At 40.3% G+C, this 21100-nt stretch overlaps 1 protein-coding gene across 1 annotated transcript in view; it reads left to right on the top strand.

The window, feature by feature from the left end:
- Window positions 1-21100, top strand: part of LRBA (LPS responsive beige-like anchor protein) — a 749089-nt gene that overhangs the window by 532289 nt on the left and 195700 nt on the right. Inside the window, exon 40 of the mRNA XM_077279308.1 lies at window positions 16328-16445. Within this exon, the coding sequence (XP_077135423.1) occupies window positions 16328-16445 (118 nt within the window). The remainder of the gene's footprint in view (window positions 1-16327; window positions 16446-21100) is intronic.

Below are 21100 nucleotides of genomic sequence, written 5' to 3'. Positions count from 1 at the left end.
TAATCTCTGTTAATGCACCTTTGATTGAAGGATATATTGACATATCTAGCTAAAGCTAAAATCTCTGCAAAGATTTTCAGCCCCTTTAGAATGTGATGGTTAATATAACATGCCATAAGTAGTGAAAGGTCCTCTATAAATGAGCTACGCGCACAGAGCCATGTAAGGCCTCAATGGTATTCTCTGGGTCTGCGCACTGCTCTGGGAGTTAGTTTCAAGACCCATAGACTTACTATTGAGCCCATACAGAAGCTGCCCTTTTCAGAACAGTGGTTTGACTGCTCAGCGGGAGTCTCTGGACCCGGTCCCCCACCGATCACCTACTAATACCACACCGTATGATATATACAAGTTGATCTTTATTTGAAGAATTGTTGTCTTACTACTCCTCCATAAAAAAAAAAAAACAATAATAATAAACTCAAGGTGTCTACCTCTAGGTTTTTCCCTTGTTTTTTTTAACTTGTTGCCAACTGCCTGTTGTCAAGTGTAATCCATCACGAGTAGCAGTGATGTCAAGATGGAGTACAGGAGGTGATGGTGGATGTTTTGTCTGCCCACTCCTGCGCTCTTGCCTAACTGCATAGAAACATAGCAGAGAGGTGGACTATCAGTTCTGAGCAGGCAATGTATTGAACAGTGGCATACACAGTGCATGCTGGGAAGTGAGGGAAAGGGCAGGTTTTCTAGAAGATTGAGGTTGCTTGCAAATATTGTGCTATATTTATGCGCAAATCTATAAATTATCTTCTATCAATTTCTGTTATCTTTAATTTTGATCAAACAATAATTGAGTAGAGTTGCACCTTCCTGTTGATACTAAATAGGGTAGAGTGACTTGGCGAAAGGATTTAATGCAGGAAAACACAATGTCTTCAGAAAAGCTAGAATTGTACAAGTAGAGCCAAGGAAATTGGTGCCAACATGTCTGATAGAAGACATCAAAGGAAGGCAGTCTACCTCATGCTGTTCATCCACTGCTGACCTCTGGAGCTGATCCATTTCACAAGTCCTTTGGTTTCTGAACCTTATACCACACTTTGTGTTTAGCTGATATATTTTAGCATGGGTTCAATGTTATGTATTAGGGAAATAAAACATTAGAGGTGTCTACAAACGCTGGTAAAACAACGAGAGTGATTTTGCATGACACATTTTGGCAATGCATTACATGTCCCCAGATGTTTGAGGCATTCACATGAGTACATCAGTCGGAGGAAGTGCAGTTTTGCGGTCATATTGGTTGGCACATTTACTTTTGTAAAATAAATTGTATGATTTCATCTGAGCAGTGAAAACACACATTACTTGGTTGGTAAACAAGCGGGCGTGATGAATGAGCTCCACCAGGAGCCAATAAGCAAACCAGCTCTATTACATACTTTCTAAAAACTGTACAATTGTAAAGTCATTTTATGATCCAGGAACGGGCTGCTTACTGAGAAAAGTCTTAAATCATTATGGCTTTTATTTGTGTAATATTCCCTACTTTCCCTTAATTCACTTTCCTTGACAGTTATGGACATGTTCCCTAATAGCTCTGGCATTTAAAGATAAGACGGCTTGTAAACAGATTAACTTTTTTTAAATAGGCAGCAATTTCATCCACAATAATGTACCAATTCATAAACTACCCATTGCTACCAAAAATCTGAAAACAAGATAAATGGCCTTTTGTATAATGCCTACTATTAGGCTGACTTGATGTCCCTGTGTTCACCAAGATAAGCCCCTTGTATTATTGCACTGTAATAAAATGAGCTCATGTTTTAGCACTACAGATAAAGGAAACATTGGATATATTTAATACTCGGGCTCAAAACACTTAATGCCCATAGCCTCCATAAATATAGCACCCGCTTGCCTGTAAAACAAATTATATTTCCTAGTAATATTTTAATGCAGATTGCTTATAAAAAGAAAAAAGGAAATTAGTTGATTGAAGTTCAATTTGTAGCGTGTTATTAACCATTTCCACTTGACTAGATCAGTAAGAGGATAATAGATGAGGGTTTTATTATTGCATTCTCTGTAATATGAAGTGGAATCTGAGATAAGGAGGTACAACTAATGAACACTGTAGTGTGCAACATTCATTTGAGCTTCCAGGTCTGTTATCTCACGTTTATGAGAGGTTGGATATTTTTTTCTTCGTATTGACAATTCGCACGTTACAATGCATGTGCCAAGCATACGGTTCTAGAGAACACTCTTGTTGCAGCAGTGTTCGCTGCACTTTATTTTAGGGTTCCTGGTGAAGTTTAAAATCGGAACTCGTTAGGTAACTTTATTGTGAGGGGTTTGCCTATGTATGCTTACAGGGATACTCCAAAGTTAGACATTTCTAGAATTTCTGCAGGATATCCCATGGAGGTCTCACCTAGGGGACACCCTCATCTCTAAAATAGTGGTTATTCCTGGTGAGGCAACTAATTTATCCAGACAGAATATATGGAGATGGTTTTGCATGTCTGCAGTTCTCTATACTCATGTAAAGATCTCAACATTCCCCCGATGATTAGTGAAGACATGCTTGATCACGGTGGTGCCTTTTTGCCTGGCAGCATTCTCCAAATGCTCCATGATCTGCTTCCCAGACTCATTGGTTTGGCAATGTGATTCAGGGGATGGTAAGGTGTGATGTAATATATTAAGGCTGTGGAGTCGGTGTCCATTTTGGTGGAGTTGGAGTCGGTATAAAATAGACCGTCTCCGACTCCTAAAATATATAATAAATTGGGTACAGTAGTACAAGGCAGGATGTGCTGTTAATGTTTCCATAATTAATTGGGAAGTTCTGAAATGTCCTATAAATGTCTGTTCTGTTCCTAATCTAAGGATCTCGGCTTTTAGTTGAGATGAATCTGTGCTGCACTTTGTGAGACAGTGCTGTGGAGTCGGAGTCAGTGATTTGGCTCCACATCCATGTAATATATCATGCACTCCTTGTGCCATCGATTTCAGAAGTTTCTGATTGTCGTGTTCATACGCAGTACTGACGCTTTTTAATTTCTTGCTGTAAAGCAGTTGTGGGGAACCGCAAGCAGATTGCTGGGCACTGCAGTGCTGGGGCATGTGGCCTCATTTTAGTATAATATACATCTGTATTAAATACAACTCAATGCCACAAGTTCTTTACAAAACTTATCGCAGAGTTGACTGCTCTCCAGACCATTGTAAACCTGGCAAAACAGTTGCGAGTAGCAACATCATCAATACTGCCTAACATCACAGCCTTACCAAAGAGAAGCAGCTCCAGGCATCACATTATGGGTGAGTTAATTAAATGTTTGACCAAATATAGCAGAATAATTTTCAAGTTGATCCTTTTGCCCAGCCCCCGAAGGATGGTGGAATTATCCAAAAGGCCCTTGGTAGAAAAATGATTCCCCACCCCTGACCTAAAGTGTAAAGCTACAAGTTTTTATGCAGGCTAAATCTAAAGAAACCTGGAATTTTGGTTCTTCGCAGCCAGATATATATATATTTTTTTAATTTGGGGGATATTAGGTGACTATGGACAATGTCTCAAACTCTTGTTCTCATATAAAAATATTATTGACAAGAGATCTCTTTCAGCTACTTTCAGATTAATGTCTTCAGTGATCTACATGTTGGGACGGCTAAAGAGATCCAGATAAACTGTGCGGGGACTCCAGCAACAACACATGTAGATTTGTTGAAAACATAACTTTTTAATTATAGCATAATAAAAACATCTTTAAGTTATGCTCATGTATAAAAATACTCCTATGAGTTGTGTGTTTTGGATGCCATATGAACTCTTACTCATAACTTAAAGTACAAATGACTTGAAAACTCTAAGTATTTGGCTAATTAGAGGTGGTGCATTATGCCACTATTCCCATGCCGCATCCAAAATATAATTTATTCTGGCTTTTGTTTATTTTATTTATTTATATAATTGCTTTGAACAAATGCGCGTAAAAAAATCTAATAAAAAAAAAAATAATCAGTAATTATCCTTTACATTATAATTTTGTTATCCCTCATTTTGTTTTAAACATTTTTGTTTGTAAAGTAAAAAAAAATCTTTAAAAAAGTACGCACTTCCTTAAATATGATGGACTATGATATAATGTTTCTTTTTTCCTTACTTGGTTAATCCAAGATTGGTTGCTAATGGCACTATGTACGGGGACTGCCTGCCCGTGTATTTCGCCACCATAACAATCCAATTCATGAGACGTTAATCTGACGTTCGCTGTTTAGTTGCCGAGTAGCTTTCACTCCTAGAAGTTTCTACTTCTCAATACCACCTGTAACAACTATTATTTCGCAAAAGATGTTTGCTGAATAAGTGGTAAATGTATCAACACTTAGGGTATGTGCACACATTGAGCATTTGCAGCAGATTCTTCTTCACCAAAACCAGACTGTTGGCAGGTAAAATGCTGTATAAAACATGCACATTTTTCCCACCCATGTGTTTGAATGGGTGAAACACGCTGCAAAAATACTGAAACAAATGAAATTCAACAGATTTGGTAAAAAGATGCTTTGGCTGAACTCCGCAAGGTAAAAATAAGCATCATGGGCATGAGATTTCAGAAGTGTTATGCACTTTACTGGTTCTGTAAAGTGCAACATTAATTACCCTTGAAAAACCTGTGGACAAATTGCAGCAAAAAAGCTGCATGTGAACAAGCCTGTGGGTACTACCGCTGGGATCCCCACTATCACTAGACCAACAGTGTACAGAAATGTAACAGTAGGGCAAATAGGTGACCACTAGGGTTGAGCGAAACGGATCGGACATTTTCAAAAGTCGACGACGTTCATGAAACCCGACCCGATCCCACTGTGGGATCGGCCATGCGGTCGGCGATCTTTGCGCCAAAGTCGCGTTTCATATGACGCTTTCCCCGCCATTTTTTCAGCCAATGAAGGAGTGTGGGCAGCGTGATGACATAGGTTCCGGCTTGCTTTGTGCGGCGTCACAGGGGGTAAAACCGCCATCTTAACGTTTGGGATATAGTGATTTGCACAGTGAAACACAAACTTTGACGGAGGAGGGAGAGAGAGAGCGAATATCCCCATTGACCTGCATTGGGTTTTGTGTTTCGGTTGGCCCCCGACTTTTCACAATAATCGGCCGATTTCACACGATCCGACTTTCGAGACAGTCGGGTTTCACGAGACCCGGCTCGATCCTAAAAAAGCAAAAGTCGCTCAACCCTAGTGACCACCACTGCATTCAAATCCCTCCTGGATGGAGGATAATACACCCTTGTTTATGGTGGGCATCCCTGCAATTATGCATTTATTACTAATCTGTGAATAGGTAACAATGTTGAATATTGTTTTTATTGGGGATTTCAACAAAATACATGAATCACCTAATGGAAGATTAGTTGATAAATGTGTGAATGTGGAGTCTCCCGCTAATCACAAGAAAGTATGTCCTAATTCCCATTTCTCCACAGTGTAGTGGGGTTTAAATGAAGTAGCATAGTCACAGAAGTCCACTGCCACTCCATACATTGGTTTTGGAACTGACGGAAATAGTTAAGTACAACTATCTCCATCCCTCCCTTGTGCATGAACGGAGCAGCAGTGGTCATCAGAATCCATGCAGATCTGTTCAGTCTGGACCATATTGAAGAGCAATGGGTGAGGTGAACCCAAAGATGTGGGTGCAAGCAGTGTCCTCTCTAGGCGCCAGACATTTCACATTGTGAATAGTTGATGTCTTTCATGGGAAAACTCTCAAGTGCTAAGAACTTGAATTTTGTGCATAACAAATTTTCTTTATCATAGCGCGCTAATGCTGCTGTTTATACCGGTGGTAAGGTTTTGGTCGAGAGATTTGGTTCATGTTTGCATTATGTTTTGTGGATGTTAACAATGCAAATGCAAGATTCCTGTACAGGGATTTATGGTATTTATTTTGGAAACCCAGCCAGGCCATGTCATAACCACCCTCTGTGAGAGGTAGTTTATAAGGACAGAAGTATCTGATGATTTATTTCCAAATTTGCGGGAAACTTCTGGAATCACTTTACTCTCCTAAACTTTTCAGTAGGAACAGGAGGAGCTTTATTTATTGACGTTCAGTGTTACATAATTTATGGATTTGTAGATGTTACCAGTATTTCAGTCCAAGTATTACTTTATAGAAAAAGTTAGCATGTATGCATGAGTATATCCGCTTTCTCGGTCCAAACACTGACTGTTGTAGAACTCCTCAGAGGATAATTGTGTCCTTCACGCACAGCCCTGCGGTGAAGGTGCTACTCCTTGATGGACTACCTTCTTAACATATAACCTACTTATGGTATGGAAGAAAAAGAAGGGGGAAAGTGCACCTTGTGCACATCAAACCAGACAAGTAGAAAAAACTCAGTGGTAAAAGTGCTCACCTGAATGAGTTGTGCAGCTGCTGGCACAACACTGAGCAAAGTAGGGCGTATAATCTGATGGCTGCTGCTCCACCCGCTGGACCCCATCCGGAGAGCCAGAAATGTAATCGTAGGATAGAAGAAAGGTGGCTGGACGAAGCGCTACCGGGGATGTATGGATTAAGAGATCACCAAGGAATATCATGGAGCCTTACTTTTATTTAATGCTACACGTTTTAGAGCTGGTCCAGCTCCTTTTCAGGCAAGTTAGTTGCTTGATTTTCCTTGGGGATATCTTAATCTATACATCCCCGGCAGCGCGTTTTCCAGCCACCTTTTTTATATCCTCTGACTATTTGTGGTATGGCAATGTGATTTTGACCACCTTGGGTTCATAGTTTGTGGGACTGTAGGTGAGATCAGCAACTCTTTGCAAAATGTAATGATGAACAAATCTTTATTACATAATGTAAATTAATAGAAAATGTGCAATTGTCTCTTAATACTACACTATAATTTGCTCATGCGGTTCTACAAGCTGTATCTTGGCTTTTTCATTTTTTTTGTTAACAAGCGCATTTGTTTGTTACAATCTTTTGTCACAAGGTACACTTGTGTATCTGGTTGTGTGTTGAAATGGTCTTGTGAAATAAGCTATAATTGCATGACAGCGATGGGACCACTTGGAGGTGGGGACTACGGTGTGCAGTTGGGGGCTGCCAACTGCCAGGACATGTATTCTTTCCCCCCATGGCTGGCTCCCTCATATTTGGTGTTCTTTCCATCATAGTTTTTGAGCTTTAACTCTGAAAAGCATATTTGAAGTGTAACATTAATTAAGAATTCTCATTTAGTGCTCTGCACAAAACATGGTAGCCACATGTGTCCCACTAAAGCATAACTGCGGGCATGAAGAAAAGCCCAAACACCCAGAGCATATTAAACCACAATTAATCTTTATTAGTTAAATAAATTAAACTAAAAAATATCTAAAAACGAAGTGCTTTTTAATTTGCTCGGACACAAAATATACACTTATACCAGCCAAGTACAGTACAGACCAAAAGTTTGGACACACCTTCTCATTTAAAGATTTTTCTGTATTTTCATGACTATGACAAAAGGTGGCTACTTTGAAGAACCTGGAATATTATTATTATTATTTATTTATATAGCACCATTGATTCCATGGTGCTGTACATGAGAAGGGGTTACATCAAAATATAAATATCACTTACAGTAAACAAAACTAACAGTGACAGACTGGTACAGAGGGATATAAGACATAATTTCTGTTGTTTCACAATTTTTTTGTTAAGTACCGTATATACTCGAGTATAAGCCGAGATTTTCAGCCCAAATTTTTGGGCTGAAAGTGCCCCCTCGGCTTATACTCGAGTCATGATCGGTGGTGGGGTCGGCGGGTGAGCACTGTCATATACTTACCTAGTCCCGGCGATCCTGGCGCTCCCCCTGCCTGTTACACGGTCTCCGGGTGCAGCAGCCTCTTCCCCTGAGCGGTCACGTGGGACCGCTCATTAGAGAAATGAATAGGCTGCTCCACCCCCCATAGGGGCGGAGCCGCATAATTCATTTCTCTAATCAGCGGTGCCGGTGACCGCTGACAGAGGAAGAGGCTGCGGCACCGAAGACAGGCAGGGGGAAGGAGCGGGACGCCGGGAGCAGGTAAGTATCGCATATTCACCTATCCTGGTTCCACACGCCGGGCGTCGCGCCATCTTCCCGGCGTCTCTCTCTCCGCTCTGACTGTTCAGGCAGAGGGCGCGATGACGCATATAGTGTGCGCGCCGCCCTCTGCCTGATCAGTCAGTGCAGGGAGACGCCGGGAAGATGGCGCCGAGGAGCTGCAAGACAGGTGAGTATGTGTTTTATTTTTTTTTATTGCAGCAGCAGCTATGGGGCAATAATGGACGGTGCAGAGCACTGTATGGTACAGCTATGGGGCAGAGCACTATATGGCACAGCTATGGGGCAGAGCACTATATGGCACAGCTGTGGGGCAGAGCACTATATGGCACAGCTGTGGGGCAGAGCACTATATGGCACAGCTATGGGGCAGAGCACTATATGGCACAGCTATGGGGCAGAGCACTATATGGCACAGCTATGGGGCAGAGCACTATATGGCACAGCTATGGGGCAGAGCACTATATGGCACAGCTATGGGGCAGAGCACTATATGGCACAGCTATGGGGCAGAGCACTATATGGCACAGCTATGGGGCAGAGCACTATATGGCACAGCTATGGGGCAGAGCACTATATGGCACAGCTATGGGGCAGAGCACTATATGGCACAGCTATGGGGCAGAGCACTATATGGCACAGCAATGGGGCAGAGCACTATATGGCACAGCTATGGGGCAATGGTGCAGAGCATTATATATATGGCACAGCTATGGGGCAACGGTGCAGAGCACTATATGGCACAGCTATGGGGCAATGGTGCAGAGCATTATATATGTGGCACAGCTATGGGGCAACGGTGCAGAGCATTGTATATATGGCACAGCTTTATGTGGAGCATCTATGGGGCCATAATGAACGGTGCAGAGCATTATATGTGGCACAGCTTTATGTGGAGCATCTATGGGGCCATAATGAACGGTATGGAGCATCTATTTTTAATTTTGAAATTCACCGGTACCTGCTGCATTTTTCCCCCTAGGCTTATACTCGAGTCAATAAGTTTTCCCAGTTTTTTGTGGCAAAATTAGGGGGGTCGGCTTATACTCGGGTCGGCTTATACTCGAGTATATACGGTATATAATTCCACATGTGTTAATTCATAGTTTTGATGCCTTCAGTGTGAATGAACAATTTTCATAGTCATGAAAATACAGAAAAATCTTTACATGAGAAGGTGTGTCCAAACTTTTGGTCTGTACTGTATAACAGCGCAATTGGTAACCTAGTAAGGATATAAAGTGACTATTTGCATTATAGTTCATTAAATATACATTACATCAGCCATGACATACAACATCGTAATTGGCAACCTAATTAGGATATAAAGTGATTCTTTACAAATATAGTACGCTTAATGTTAGAATCTTATAGAGCACTTACATGTGTCCCAATGTTGTATGTTATTGTCCCACTATAATGTTCCGCTCTGTTCTTGTAATATCTTCCATTTGTGGGTTTCTATTGTCTTAATGCATTTTTTTTGTGCATTAATATCTTAGTTTATCAATATTTGAGACAAAATTGCAAGTTAAGACTATCTGAAATATTTACGGGCTTGAGTTTCTAGGTGCCTTCATCCCGGACAAATATTACGCAATGAAATAGGAATTCTGCTTGCTGTAAATCAGTCTTGCCACATAAGCTTTCATAGAAATAGCTTTACCCATCTAGGGCTACATCAATTTGCCATTCTCTTCTTCATGTATCAAATGGCGTTCTAAGAAAATATCAATATCATTGGTTAATATAAATGAAATTAATTTTTAAAGCCAGACTAAAGGTTGACACCTGAAAAATTGCATTGCCTTGCAGAAGAAGCATTTCTGTCCTCATGTGAAATTTCAGGTCAAGAGGTCAAGTAATTTTCCCAGTCTTCAATGGGATCTAGTGAAATATGAACTTCATTGTCACCCAGCCCCACAGTGATAAGATAAAATGAGCTGATACATCATTTGCTGGAGCGTTATCTCCTCCGGTAATCGGGAGAGAAGACATCAAATGTTGCAAACTACCAACCAGTCCACGTTGCATGCCTAATAAAATCCCAGCTCTATACATTGTTCATTGTATTGACTTTAATCTCACACAGTTAATAAATGTACATTTCTTTATTTCAGTTCCATTCCATTATTTGATGCTCTATCTCAAGCACTGGGTATTAACTCATTTGTCTTTATTCCGAATGTGTTATTAAAAGTAGCCATCACCAATCAGTGGCTGCAATTTTTAACTAATATAATAAGGGGTAGCCCAAAAATAATTATTTTATTAAACATAAGTTAGTGGCATAAATGCTGCTGGTAATGCTCCCCGGAAGAGTGTGATTTTCTACCAAAGTCGGGTCTGATCTTCCACATTGTTAGATCTAGCATGCATAGCGGGATCCCTCAACCCTTCGGAGCCGCTCTCTGTTAAGGAGTGAGATCTTGCTCTTTCTGTTAAATGGAATCTGTCACCCCTTGATGATTTTGAGCTCATACTATGAGGCATACAAGTAGTAGAATGGTTAAACCAGTCTTGCCTGTATGCTTTATAGCTGCGGTGTAAATCTTGAGAAATAAATTTATAAAGTTATAAGCTAATGATTTCTTCCAGGCTTCGGGGCGTGTGATGGCTGGAAGAAATCACTGCCCCCTGACTTCATTATAATGGTACCCCCCTCCCATCAGCATCACATTGACCTGTTACGCGCTGTAATCCCGCGCATGCGCTGTGCACGCTTGCAGTTACGTGAACCCTGTTCGCCCTCCTGTGGGCAGTGTCTGCATTGATTTTCTGCTCAGATGAGTCTCTGCTACTGTGTAGTGATTCACTGCGCCTGCGCAAAAAATCAATGCAGACACTGCCCATAGGAGGGTGGACAGGGTTTACGTAACCGCAAGCGTGCACAGCGCATGCACAGGATTACAGCACCGAACAGGTCAGTGTGACGCTGATGGGGGGGTAACATTATAATCGCCCGCCCCGCAAGTTCAATCGTTTGTTAGGCAATCGCTACATGTGTTATGGCTGTCGCACCACAAGACATGCAGACACGGGGACTCGAGCATATTTTTCGAGCATGCTGGACACTCGGTTAGCATCCGAATATGTTTGGATAACGACTCGTCGCTAGTGCACATTCATAGCATTTAGTTCTTACAAGTTTGTAATGTTTTCACAGTAGCATCAGAATCATAATTCAGTGTTACGATAACTGCACAAAAAGGGTTAATTGTGAATCTAGCTTTTCTCTGATCATGGCAGTTGCAGAGAGAGAGAGAGGACGTGTGTCACAGTTCGTCTCTTGACGTGGAAGTGCCCACATGGTCACTTTGGTGGCTGCCAGGGGGCCCTAACTACCTAAGGCCCCGGTTGCACTATTGCCTTAATGTATGGGAATGGTACATGTTACCAGATACAATTGATATATTGCCCATGGAAATGTTACAGTTTCTTGCACATTGAATAATATTTTCTGCACTGCAATTTATCCAGCTATTAGAGCTTCCATGGAAATAAACTACTGGTACGTGATGACGGAACTTCTCTGAATCCTCATATATAAATCAGCTGTGCATGACTTTATCGCTGTGTTTATTCCAGCTGATAATGTCGGAGGATAGGCGGTCATGGTAACCACGACCACTTTCTAAGGTGCCGTCCTTCATAAGACAATCTTGCGTCTAATCCAATTTTAATTGAAGTCAAGGGGCTTTGAAGTGCTGCTTTAGACCACGGTGATGATGGAGCGAGACCACTCTTCAAGATAATCTGTTTTGATAGGATCAACATTTATTTTGAGGTAGCAGATGATTGGTTCTTTCCACCAAACTGAACGTCAATAGTAGCCCATGGTCTACACAAATGAGGATGCCGTCCCTTGTGCGGTCACTGTGTTGTAGTACGTGTGCTGTTTTTGTGTGTACTTGTCTTGTTGTAATATTATAATTGCCATTTACTGTTTTGTCTGTTCTTACATATTTGCATTGAAGGCTATGCAATTATGGCTTGAACGCCTTACCTGCCAAATAAATGAGCAAAATTAGGGCATTGTGACCGCAGGATCAGACTGCACAGGGTTTGCATGTAGTCTGTAACCATGGAAACACTTAGCTCTGCATAGAGGCTGTGTACATAAGAACTAGGATATGTTTAGTATAAAAAAAAAAAACCTGCATAGTTGCTTCATTTTTTTTTTATTCTTTAGCACAATAAAACATGTTATGAAGGTGCTCATAGTTGTTAAAAGGAACCTGTCAGCAGGTTTGGCCGATATAATATATACGGCCATCACCTTTGAGGGTTTATTTACAGCATTCTATAATGCTTAGTTGAAACACACTAGTTATACCCAGATATCCTAATAAAATATACACAAATATAGCATAAAATTATATAATCATACAATCAGGCTATGTGCACACGTCAGGATTTGGTCAGGATTTTGTCAGGCTTTTTCATCAGGTTTTGTAGCCAAAACCAGGAGTGGGTGATAAATGCAGAAGTGGTGCATATGTTTCTATTAGGGTATGTTTCCACGTTCAGGAAACGCTGCGTTTTTGACGCTGCGTTTTTCTGCAGCGTCAAAAACGCAGCGTCCAGATGTTACAGCATAGTGGATGGGATTTTATGAAATCCAGACTCCACTATGCGTTAAAAAACGCATGCGTTTTTGCCGCGAAAACGCATGCGTGGTGCGTTTTTTCGAAACGCAGCATGTTGCTACTATGAGCAAAACACGCAGGTACACCGCAGGTGACCTGCCAGTGACCTCAGGTGCAGTTTTGGTCAGGATTTTACCTGCATAAAATCCTGACCAAAGCCTGAAGCAAAACTGAACGTGGAAACATACCCTTTATACTTTTCCTCTAATTGTTCCACTCCTGGTTTTGGCTACAAATCCTGAGGAAAAATCCTGACCAAATCCTGACAAAATCCTGACAAAATCCTGACGTGTGCACATAGCCTCAGGGTATGTGCACACGTTCAGGATTTCTTGCTGAAATTTCCTGAAGAAAACCGGAAATTTTCTGCAAGAAATCCGCATTTTTTTTTTTTGCGTTTTTTTTCCGTTTTTTTCGCGTTTTTTTAGCATTCTGCAAGCGTAATTAGCTTGCAGAATGCTAAAGTTTTCCAAGCGATCTGTAGCATCGCTTGGAAAACTGACTGACAGGTTGGTCACACTTGTCAAACATAGCGTTTGACAAGTGTGACCAACTTTTTACTATAGATGCAGCTTATGCCGCATCTATAGTAAAAGATAGAATGTTTAAAAATAATAAAAAAAATAAAAAAATGCTTATATTCACCCAGACATCTCCTCACCGGCGTCCGGCTCCTCTTCCTATAGCTGGTCTGTGCGCACAGGACCTTCCGTGACGTCACGGTCACGTGAGCGGTCACATGACCGCTCACGACCAATCACAGGACAGTGACGTCATCGGCAGGTCTTTCGCCGCACACCAGCTACAGGAACCGAACGGCAGCGTGCAGTGGAGGCGGGAAGACATCGAGGGTGAGTATAGGACTGTTTTTTATTTTAATTCTTATTTTTTTGACCACTTATATGGTGCCCAGTCCGTGGAGGAGAGTCTCCTCTCCTCCACCCTGGGTACCAACCGCACATAATCTGCTTACTTCCCGCATGGTGTGCACAGCCCCGTGCGGGAAGTAAGCAGATCAATGGACCCCTAGGTGTGCGGAATCCCCTGCAATTCCGCATTTTAATGAACATGTTGCTTTTTTTTCCGCGATGCGATTTTTTCGCGGAAAAAAAGGCTACATTTGCACAAAAAATGCGGAATACACTTAAAATAATAGGAGGCATATGTATAGCGAAAAAACGCGAAAAAAACGCGAAAAATACTGAACGTGTGCACATGGCCTCAAGATGCCCGGGGTCACCAAAAATGTGTCAAATGTTGTAATATAACACTACAAAGAAGTTGAAAAAGATCGTGCTTATAGCATGGAAGGGCCAAGAACAATACACAACAGAGAATATGAACAATTAAAGATTTATTTATTATACGGTATACAACAATATATAAAAAAATATATTAAAACCGTCATTTCATATACATGTGTGTAATATTCGTGCCCATACCTATTTGGCTGCCATTATATTTATTATACATATATCCATAAGGACTCAAAATTACTAAGACACTGTAAAAAAATATATATAAAAAATGCTAGTGCAAAAATTATGTGTAAGAGTTCCTAATATAATAAAATGCAACAATGTGCATATAAGGAGGGGAACAAGATAAAGTGCTATAAGTGAAAAAAAGTGCTAGGTGCAAAGAGAGCTTATAATTATAGAGTGGTATAATTGACTCCACAATTGAGATCACTTACTTCTGGATATAAAAATCAAGAGATGGACAGCCACTAGGGTATGGAGCACCCCATTCTATAATGCTGTAGATAAGCCCCAGATCCAACCTGAAAGATAAGAAAAATAAGTTTTATTTTACTCCTGGGGAGGCGGTCCGGTGCAGTCCGATGGGTGTCGCAGGTCTGGGTCCTCCTATCTTCTTATGATCACCACCCTCTTGCTTGTTTCATGGCATTGCGCTCCCGCGCAGGTGTACTTATCTGCCCTGGTGAGAGCAGAGCATCGTACTGCAGTGCACAGGCGCCGGGCCTCTCGAACCTTTCCCAGCGCCTGCACACTGCAGTACTTTCCTCTGCCTACAACAAGGCAGATACATACCCCTGTGCGGGAGCGCGATGGCGGGGAGCCATGAAACAAGCAGGAGGGTGGTGATCATATGAAGTTGGGAGGCCCCGGACCTGTGACACCGATCGGACCGGACCGCCCGCCGTGTGAGTATAAGAAAACTTATTTTTCTTCTCTTTCAAGTCGGATCTGGGTCTTATCTACAGCATTATAGAATGCTGTAAATAAACCCTCAAAGGTGATGGCCGTATCTTATATCGGCCAAAACTGGTGAAAGGTTCGTTTTAATATCTGTCCTTTCTTGAGTAGAGACGCTTTGCCATTGTTCTAGCATAGGCTCTCATAAAAAGCTTTCCGAGGCATTGGAAGGCTTGGTTGTGTATGCTCCTACATAACCACAATCGCACTGATAGAAAATAAAAAAAATAGAATTTTCACTGTATTTCTTCTACACCTATTGTGAAATTGGGATGAGGTCAATTTTCATATTGTCGAAATATTAACGTATATGTCCATTATTTGGAATTTAAATTGGTTGGCTAGTTACTTGAATATTTTTTATTTTATGCTTATGTCAGCGATTAGTGACTCAAGTGCACATGGACTTAATGAATGTCCATCTTTTATCACTTTATGATGAGTTTATGATTTCACAGTTGATGACCTTATTAGCCGGATATGAGAGCGGTGGTGGTCTGACAAGTGAATGGGGGATAAAGAGCAGTACTTGGCAGTGGTCTCTTAGCATATATCGGGCTGCTGTATACTGCTCCATACATGGTAACGGCTGCAGCAGATATCAGCTGTCGGTGGAGGTATCCAGTACCGATACCGGGCATCTCCACCTACTGATTTCATATTAATGACCATTCTAGAGATGATAGATTTCAGAAAGCCCCCTTTAAGTCCAACATTCTGTGCTGATTAGTGTCATAATATAATTTTACAGAGGGCTGGAGGTACAGATACAGAGCTCATAATAACCTACTTCACTTCAGATATCCGCCTCTATAGGGATGTACAGTGTACTCTTTAATTGTCTAGTTAAATATATAAGCAGTATGTAGGAAGCTCCCCCTACAGGTGGCGGTAGAGACTTGCACTGTAATATTTTAAACATTAGGTGTGTTAAGGGAGTCTAGAGCCCTATATCGGGAAAATGTAGAACCCAATGCAGGTAAGACTTATTTGGGTTAAACAATTAAATGGCTTCTCTTGTAGTCGGTAATTTATTATGTTAATTCACTTTTAGGTAAAAAAACAAATCTTATTAGACAAGTTTAAAGTGTAAATGTCATTTAAGGTGATTTTGCAGCAGAATGTCGATCTGTCTCTATCTCCTCCCTCTTCACACACAGTCTCCATAGACTTTTATGATCACCGATTGCTTTTTCTTGGTAATGGAGAAATCTGGATTCATTTGAGACTTGATTGGTCCAGGAGGAGAGGGAATCAGACTTCTCTGATAAGATATATTACAAAACCTCTTATTTTCATGTGTACCATTGATTTGTTTTATGGGGAAAAAAGAGGCTTCCTCTTTAAGAGTGACACTGATTTTTATTTATTATTTTTTATTTTTTTGTAGATACTCAGCTATACAGAAGGAGTTCATGGAAAATGGCTTTTCACAGAGATTCGAGCTGTGTTTTCACGACGCTTTCTTCTGCAAAATACAGCCCTGGAAATATTCATGGCAAACAGAGGTAAATACCTAATTGGATTAATCAGTTTTTTTATTTAGTGAAAAGAGACTTTTATTTTTTTTGTTATAAATATATCAATGAATAATTCTTATTGTTTAGGGGAAGAGTTGATGTTTGTGCGTGTGTGTGTGTGTATATATATATATATATATATATATATATATATATATATATATATATATATATATATATATATATATATATATATATATATATATATATATATATTACACACCAAAAGTTTCTCATGTAAATATTTTTCTGTATTTTCATGACTATGAAAATTGTACATTCACACTGAAGACATCAAAACTATGAATTAACACATGTGGAAATGTGGAATTATATACTTACTATACTTAATTGAGTACTTATACTTAATTACCTGAAGGACCGTGGTGCCACCCAACCCAGCGTGCGTTTCGGCATAGTGCCTTCTTCCAGGGGTCATATATATAATATATATGTATAATTTATATGCATAGTTGTATGAAAAGTGTTTGACCCCTTCATGATTTCACATTCATTTGCATGTCTGTCACACTTAAATATTTAAGATCACCAAACAAATTTAAATATTAGACAAATTTAACACAAGTAAACAGAAAATACAGTTTATAAATGAACGTCTTTATTAAGGGAAAAAGAAATCCAATCCTACATTGCAGTGTGTGAAAAAGTGATTGCTTGTCCCCAAAAACATAAATTAATTGTGGTTTATCACATTTTGGGAAGCTGCATTCAAATTCCCTTGCCACACCTGTTCTCAATCAAGAAATCACTTAAATAGGACCTGCCTGACAAAGTTAAGTAGACCAAAAAACCCTCAAACGCTAGACAAAATGCCACAATCCAACAAAATTTGGGAACAAATGACAAAGTAATTGAGATCTATCAGTCTGGAAAAGGTTATAAAGCCATTTCTAAACTTTGGGACTCCCAACGAACCACTGTGAGAGCCATTATCCACAAATGGCGAAAACATGGAATTATTGTGAACCTTCCCAGGAGTGTCCGGCGGACTAAAATTACCCCAAGAGCGCAGGCAGAGATGATTAGTCCACGAGGTCACAAAAGACCCCACAACAACATCCAAACACCTGCATGCCTCACTTGCCTTAGTTAAGGTCAGTGTTCATGACTCAACCATAAGAAAGAGACTGGGCAAAGTTGCCTTTGTGTCAGAGTTTCAAGACTAAAACCACTGCTGAGCAATAAGAAGATAAAGGTTCATCTAAGTTTTGCCAGAAAACATCTCCATGATCCCCAAGACTTTTGGGACTGATGAGACAAAAGTTGAACTTTTTGGAAGGTTTATGTCCCATTACATCTGGGCGTAGAAGTAACACAGCATATCAGAAAGGGAACGTCATACCAATAATAACATATGGTGGTAGTGTGATGGTCTGGGGCTGTTTTGCTGCTACAGGACATAGAAGACTTACTGTGATTAATGGAACCATGAATTCTGCTATCTACCAAAAAATCCTGAAGGACAATGTCCGGGAATTTGTTCTGACCATAAGCTGAAGCGCACTTGGGTTATGCAGCAGTACAATGATCCAAAGCACAGCAACAAGCCCATCTCTGAATGGCATAAGAAAACCAAAATTAAGACTTTGGAGTGACCTAGTCAGAGTCCTGACCTTGATCCGATTTGAGATGCTGTGATATAACCTTAAAAAGGCAGTTCATGCTCTGAAACCCTCTAATGTGGCAGAATTACAACAATTCTGCAAACATGAGCGGGCCAAAATTCCTACAAAGCATTGTAAAAGATTCATTGCCAGTTATCGTAAATGCTTGATTGCAGTTGTTTCTGCTAAGGGTGGCCCAACCAGTTGTTAGGTTTAGGGAGCAATCACTTTTTCATACAGGGCACTTTAGATTTGGATTTCTTTTTCCCCTAATAATAAAGACCTTCATTGAAAAACTGCATTTTGTGGTTGCTTGTGTTATCTTTGTGTATTATTTAAATTTGTTTGGTGATCTGAAACATATAGGAAGAATAGGAAATCGGGAAGGGGCAAGCACTTTCACACAACTGTATACAGTTTATATACATATACAAATACACATTTATTCATAAATATATATATCTTGTCCTTCAACTTGATTACCATTTTTATAAATAGAAAGGAAATGGTTAGTTTATATGCTGGTAATAAATATGTTGTTACTATACAGGCAGACACTAGTTTATTTTGTCATGAATAGCATTTTGCATTCATTTAGACATGTTCAATAATTTAATTTAATGAAGTAGAAGCTTAAACACATGGAAGCAGATTTGATCACACAGTTTAAGTCTCTGTAAACAATCAGAATTTACATACTAAAATTGAATTATCATTTCCTATCGCATGTATATAGAATATGTTCCACCCTCATAAACATCTGGTTCACAATGCATACAAACAAAAGTATAACAGAGGAAGGACATTAAGTATTCACAAATGTAGGAAGATGAATTTGTCCCATAAATAGCTTTATTTAAATAGGGATTCCATGTAGATGAATCTGGATAGAAGGAAATACAATGTTATGTCCACAGACGCATCTACAGTACTTATGGGAATCCAGCTAGCAATGAACTAGTATTAGATGATGTACCTTATATAAGATTTCAGCCATTCAATTATTATATACTTATATTTGCAGCTAGTATTGTCACATATTTCATCAGATCCCTAGGGTCAAAATTCTTATGTGACCTATATCATCTGCCCCAAATAATTTACATATTAAAAGCCAATTACTGAGTTTGTATAAATTTATGATCCACTGCCTGAATGATTGCTGATGTACAGTATGTTGGCTTTAAAAATAGCTGTTAAATTGGAGTTTCCTTGGGATCTCATACTTATGGTATAGTACACAGAGTAAAGTGTAAGATCAGACCAGAGCAGAAGTTTGGGAATCAGTCATTTTCTCAAATTGTGGAAGTGGCAACATCACAGTGACCAGTTCTTAAATGACATGGCAAATCTTGCTTCCCAAGCCATGTTTGGTGCTGTAGAGAATTGGCATTCCTCCGTGAGCTAGTTGTGTGTAACCCTAGGTCCTAATCCTAACCTCTAAATTACACTCATATTACACATTCCTGAATCATCCAGGCTTTTAATAAACTGGTAGTTTGCAACGTTCTGTTTAGCTGATTACCAGATTTAACAGAGTTTCAATTTTGAAAAACTCCAACAGAAATAACTAAGATGTTAAAGGGAATGTTTCATCAGAAAATAACCTATTGTGTCAGTTGGGTTGTTATTGTAAAAATGTTTGGCAATTTTTCCTTCCATATTAGAGTCTTTATTGAAAAGAAAAAAAATGTAAATCTTGCAGTTTTCACACTGGCAGTTGAGGCTTCTTAAGGCCATATTCACACTTTGCGGTTTTTACCGCGGAACCGCGGCGATTTTGATGCTGCGAGTCCGCAGCAGTTTCCATAGCGTTTTCATTTACATGTAAACCCTATGGAAACCGCAAACCGCTGTGCACATGCTGCGGGAAAAACCGCGCAGAAACGCAGCGGTTTAAAACCCGCAGCATGTCACTTTTTTGTGCAGAATCGCTGCGATTCTGCACCCATAGGAATGCATTGAACCGCTTACTTCCCGCATGGGGCTGTGCCCACGTTGCGGGAAGTAAGCGGTTAATGTGCGGGTGGTACCCGGGGTGGAGGAGAGGAGACTCTCCTCCAGGCCCTGGGAACCATATTTGGGGTAAAAAAAAGAATAAAAATAAAAAATCATGTTATACTCACCTCTCAGCGCTGCACGCGGCCGTCTGGTCTTCGGTTTGCTGTGCGAGCAGGACCTGCGGTGACGTCGCGGTCACATGACCGTGATGACGCCCGGGTCACATGACCGTGACGTCACGAAGGTCCTTCTCGACACAGCATCTTTGGAACCGGAGCGCCGCGTGCAGCGCCGAGGAGATCCGGACATCGGAGGGTGAGTATAACCATTTTTTATTATTTTTAACATTAGTATTGATGCTGCATATTGCTGCATATGCAGCATCAATAGTATAGGAGTAATCCCGCAGCGGAAACCGCAGAACAGACCGCGATAAATCTGCAGGGATAACCGCAGCGGTTTTGCCCTGCAGATTTATCAATTCCGCTGCAGGAGAACCCGCAGAGGGACGCCGCAAAGTGTGAACGTGGCCTTAGACTCTTAAAGTGGTATTTCCAAGATCCTATCCCAATATGTAGTAGTTGTAATAATATTAGCAAATACCTTCAATTAGAAATGTAGCATAGTTTTTCTGATTTGCTATGTCACTTTCCCCATGTGCAGGCATTGCAGGACCTTGGGTATCTAAGGTTATGACCACTATACCTAACTGTCACTATATCAGAGGTCATAAACATGGATACCTAAAGTCATGCCCATGAGGATAGAAACCTAGCGAATCAAGAAAACTATGCTATATTTCTAATTGGAGATATTTGCTATTATTATTATTATTATTGTTATACCTACTATATATTGGGATTTGATCTTGGAGATGGGAATACCCCTTTAACTTCATGTTTTTTGGAATCTAATTGCAATGAAAAGACTTTGATGCTATATTTTGTATTGAAGCATCTAATGAGCATGTCCAAAGGTCATTGTGTAGAAACGAGGAACAGGGTTAGCTGTGACCTC

The sequence above is a fragment of the Ranitomeya variabilis genome, chromosome 1 (genome assembly GCF_051348905.1).
Source record: "Ranitomeya variabilis isolate aRanVar5 chromosome 1, aRanVar5.hap1, whole genome shotgun sequence".
Lineage (NCBI taxonomy): Eukaryota > Metazoa > Chordata > Amphibia > Anura > Dendrobatidae > Ranitomeya > Ranitomeya variabilis.
This window is presented reverse-complemented; position numbering and strand designations above follow the sequence as displayed.